This window comes from Fundulus heteroclitus, chromosome 3, assembly GCF_011125445.2.
Source record: "Fundulus heteroclitus isolate FHET01 chromosome 3, MU-UCD_Fhet_4.1, whole genome shotgun sequence".
NCBI lineage: Eukaryota > Metazoa > Chordata > Actinopteri > Cyprinodontiformes > Fundulidae > Fundulus > Fundulus heteroclitus.
Genome location: NC_046363.1, coordinates 23984919 through 23988849, shown reverse-complemented (window position 1 = coordinate 23988849; position 3931 = coordinate 23984919). Strand labels below are relative to the sequence as shown.

General features: G+C 46.9%; 1 protein-coding gene across 1 annotated transcript; it reads left to right on the top strand.

Moving 5' to 3' along the window:
* Positions 1-517: 517 nt before the first annotated feature.
* Positions 518-3931, top strand: gem (GTP binding protein overexpressed in skeletal muscle). Its single transcript, XM_012849300.3, has 4 exons — positions 518-1236; positions 1433-1509; positions 1590-1794; positions 3052-3931. The coding sequence occupies exons 1-4, from the start codon at positions 882-884 to the stop codon at positions 3333-3335; spliced, it is 921 nt and encodes a 306-aa protein (XP_012704754.1). The 5' UTR covers positions 518-881; the 3' UTR covers positions 3336-3931.

Sequence of the window (3931 nt, the reverse complement as noted above, 5' to 3'; positions counted from 1 at the left end):
TTCATGCATTCATCATTCCAGCAACCCATCTATCGGTCAAGCCGTTCATTCCTTCATCCATCCGTCCCTCTAGTTATCCCTTATCCTTTTATCCATCCTTCCAGCAGTCACCCATAAGTTTATATATCCATCCATCTGTTCTTGTGGTTTCAATACGTAAAGTCTGACCAAGTAGAAATATCTGCCATGGTTCATGGGGAAGCTTAAAGGATTATTAGAAGCTCCATTTAAAGAAATTGCTTTATTTCCCCGTTGTGCACACAGGGATTGTGAACTGATACAACAACAGCTTGTATTATGTTTCAGTTGTTACCTGTGGCCTGTTATACAGAAACGCTCATCTTAATGCAGAAAATTAAACTTACCAGTAAAATGTGTTAACACACCAATCTCCATTCAAATCTAAATTATCTTAGGTTGGTTAAAGATGAGTAATATATTTGTAAAAGTGGATTGTAAATAATCTCTTTTTGTGGAGGAAAAACTAACACGGACCCATAAAAGCCCCTTGCTCTGTCATGTGGACACGGATCCAAACAGTAGATGCCCCTCTCCGCCCCCTACATAAAGCCTGCAGGGAACCCCCACCAGCGCGCACAGAGCTGCAGGACGCAGAGGACGCAGCAGCACCGAGAGACCGGCTGGACGAGTCGCTCCGGGATTTACCGATCATTGACGATGCACAAGTTCAGCCTTGTTCTTTATTTTACCTCCGCAGAAACAGTCTGATCTGCTTTATACCTGCTGAGAAAAGAAAAACGCATATCCAGTAAAGCTGATTCTTTTTTTTAAACAAAAAAAAGTTTGGTGCTTTTGGGTGTTTTTTCTTGAAGAAGAAAAAAAGAAGTGATTTAAACACCAGTTTACCGTAAATTACCAGCATGCTGTCCAGCGTGCGGCGGCACAGCCTCCGCCTGCAGACGGAGCTCCACCGCTGGAGCATCTGCGACCCGGGCAGCCACCTCCTCCCGGACGGCCTCCTGGCCCGGGTCCCTGCGTGCATCTCCCGCTCCAGGTCCTGCGCCAGCTCCGCCGGGGAGTCGGACGGGAGCCGCGGCAGCTGGTCCTCGTCGGACTCGGTCATCTCCGTGGACTCCGCCGGGGGCGCGGTGGAGCCCGGCGGCCCGTACAGGGTGGTGCTGCTGGGGGCCAGCGGGGTGGGCAAGACGGCGTTCGCCAGCATCTTCGCGGGCGCGGCGGACAGCATGGACAGCGACGACTGCGAGCTGTGCGGAGGTACACAGGAGTTATTCCAGTTGTTATTTTTTATTTTAATGCCATGTTTACAATTACTGTATAATAATAATACTACTATGCAAACATTTATAATGAATTAAATAGTTGAATTTCTCCTCGAAAACAACGCTTTTGCAATAAAAAGTAAAACCTTAAATTCATACAAATCAAGATTTCGTTCCGTGTTTGTTTCCAGATGAAGTGTCTGAAAGGGAAATTGAAGTTGATGGAGAGGCTGCGAACATAATCCTGCTGGATACCTGGGACGCAGAGGTGAGATGCTGTTACGCGCTCACCTGGATGTCGCATTTTATGCTCCTCCCCTTTTAATCACCTTGTTGTAATCTTTGCAGAAGGGCGACGAGTGGACCCAGGAGCGCTTCATGCAGATTGGGGACGCCTACCTGCTCTTGTACTCCATCACTGACCGGGCATCCTTCCTGCGGGCCTCAGAGCTGCGGATAACCCTGCGTCGCTTCCGTCCTGCCCGGCACACCCCCATCATCCTGGTGGGCAACAAGTGCGACCTGGTGAGGCGCAGAGAGGTGTCGACAAGCGGTAAGGAGACACGATGTCCGCGGCGCCTTTGCCAAAAGCGCTCAAACCTGAACTTTTTCACGTTCTGTCACGTTGGAGCCATTTCAAGGTGTTTATGGTGATTTTATATGATGGTCCAGCACATAAGTAGGAAGCGAGGGGAAGAAATGTTGAAGATTATCAGGAAAATCATTAATGCTCCTCGAACCTTATTGGAAGGTTTGGCAGCAAGAACAGCGTTGTTGAAAAAGGCTTTAAGAAAACCAGCCTCACAGCAAAAAGGGAACAGTAAGTAACATTTACTTGAAATGTGTGTATTTTTTCTTGATTTGAGCAAGTAAATAAGACTATTTGCCAATGGAATAAGAGCAATTCATCCCCATCATCTTATTTCAAGTGCAGGGTATCTAATTATCCTATTTTATGGGTAAAAACACTCATTCCATTGGCACATAGTCTTATCAAGCTGCTCAAATCAAGGAAAAATACCACAACTTCAAGAAAATTCTACTTACTTTTAGTTCCCTTTTTGCAGGGCTCGAGCCATGTAGGGGTAACAGCGAACAGCTGCAGAAGCGCTTCTGGTCGGATGAAAACAAAAGTGATTGTTGTAGCCTTACGTGCCAAATGCAATCTGTGGTGGGAAGCTAAACACGACACCACACTGCAAAAACGGAACTAAAAATAATTAAAATCTTCTTAAAATGAGTGTATCTGTCCCTGATTTGCGCAAGTAAAGAAGATCATCTGCCAATGGAATAAGATTTTTTGCACTTAAAATAGGAACAACTCAACTCCATCGTCTTATTTCAAGTGCAGGATGTCTAATTATCTTAATTTAGGGGTCAAAATACTCATTCCATTGGCAGATAATATAATTTCCCTGCTCAAATCAAGGACAAAAACACACATTTTAAGAACATTTTACTTATTTTTAGGTCAGTTTTTGCAGTGCACCCATTGTGAGACATGGTGGAGGCAGCATCATGCTCTGGGGATGCTTTACTTCATCAGGAAGAGGGAAGCTGGTTTGGGTTGACTGGAAGAGTGAATGGAGCTAAATAAACCAGCAAGAGAAAACACGCCGGAGGCTTTAAAAGACATGAGACTGGGGATAGCGAACACAGCCAGAGCTACATTTATGCTGGCCCATCACATAAAATATGTCAACCTTGGTGGTGGTGGCATGACGAAATGTGAAAAAGCTGTTTTTGCTCTAGGCTCCGTAGGTCTTTTAGTAAACCTTCTTCTCTTTTTCCCCTCCCTTTTTTTGTCCAGAGGCCCGTGCTTGTGCGGCCGTGTTCGACTGTAAATTCGTCGAGACCTCGGCGGCCATGCAGCACAACGTCTGGGAGGCTTTCTACGGCATCGTGAGGCAGCTGCGCCTGCGACGGGGCTCCAAGGAGGAGAACCGGCGCCGCGGGCACGCTCACTGCGACAAGCGCAGGGAGAGCCTGCCGGCCAGGGCCAGGCGCTTCCTCGACAAGGTGGTGGCGAAGAACAATCCCAGCATGGCCTTCTGGCTCAAATCCAAATCCTGCCACAACCTGTCGGTGCTGTAGTCCTCCCCGAACGCACCTGAGCGGATGAAACGGGTTAAAGGCCGTGGGATGGGGCTGGACAGATGCTCCCCCGCCTCTGAGGAGCTAACGAGTTGTGTGGCTCCGTCCACACGGTGCTCACCATGCAGCCTCCATTCAGCAACGCCGGCGGTGCGGGTTTGCTGCCGTAAGCCGCCTGTGAACAGATGCGGTCAGTTCACAGCGACGTGTCGGACATGTCGGACATTTCCTACTTCTGGCACCTTCTTCTGACTATTGACTATTGAGCCGATGTGACGAGTGAATTTCTCCAATGTGAGATCAATAAAGCCTATCTTATCTTATCTTAAGTCATGGGACAGAAGTACGCTGATCAAGACCTTTTATGAACACCGAGAAAACAAGTTGATCTTTATTCTGTTGATCTGTTAGTCCTTCATGTAAAATAATTGTACACTTTTTTTTCCTCACGTCTAATTTCTATGAGACCTCAGATTTGTGTTTGTATTCACGCTGCTTTGTTTGATGCATTCATTGTAAGAACCGACTGATGATGTGTTGCTACTTTGAAACGTTGCTTGAAGAAATAAAAAAAAGTGAGGGTTTTTTGTTTGGAA

Coding starts and splice junctions, on each gene's coding strand:
- gem (XM_012849300.3), top strand. CDS start 882: ATGCTGTCCAGCGTGCGGCGGCACAGCCTCCGCCTGCAGACGGAGCTC. Junction 1,237..1,432: donor CGACTGCGAGCTGTGCGGAG/GTACACAGGAGT, acceptor GTTTGTTTCCAG/ATGAAGTGTCTGAAAGGGAA. Junction 1,510..1,589: donor TGGATACCTGGGACGCAGAG/GTGAGATGCTGT, acceptor TAATCTTTGCAG/AAGGGCGACGAGTGGACCCA.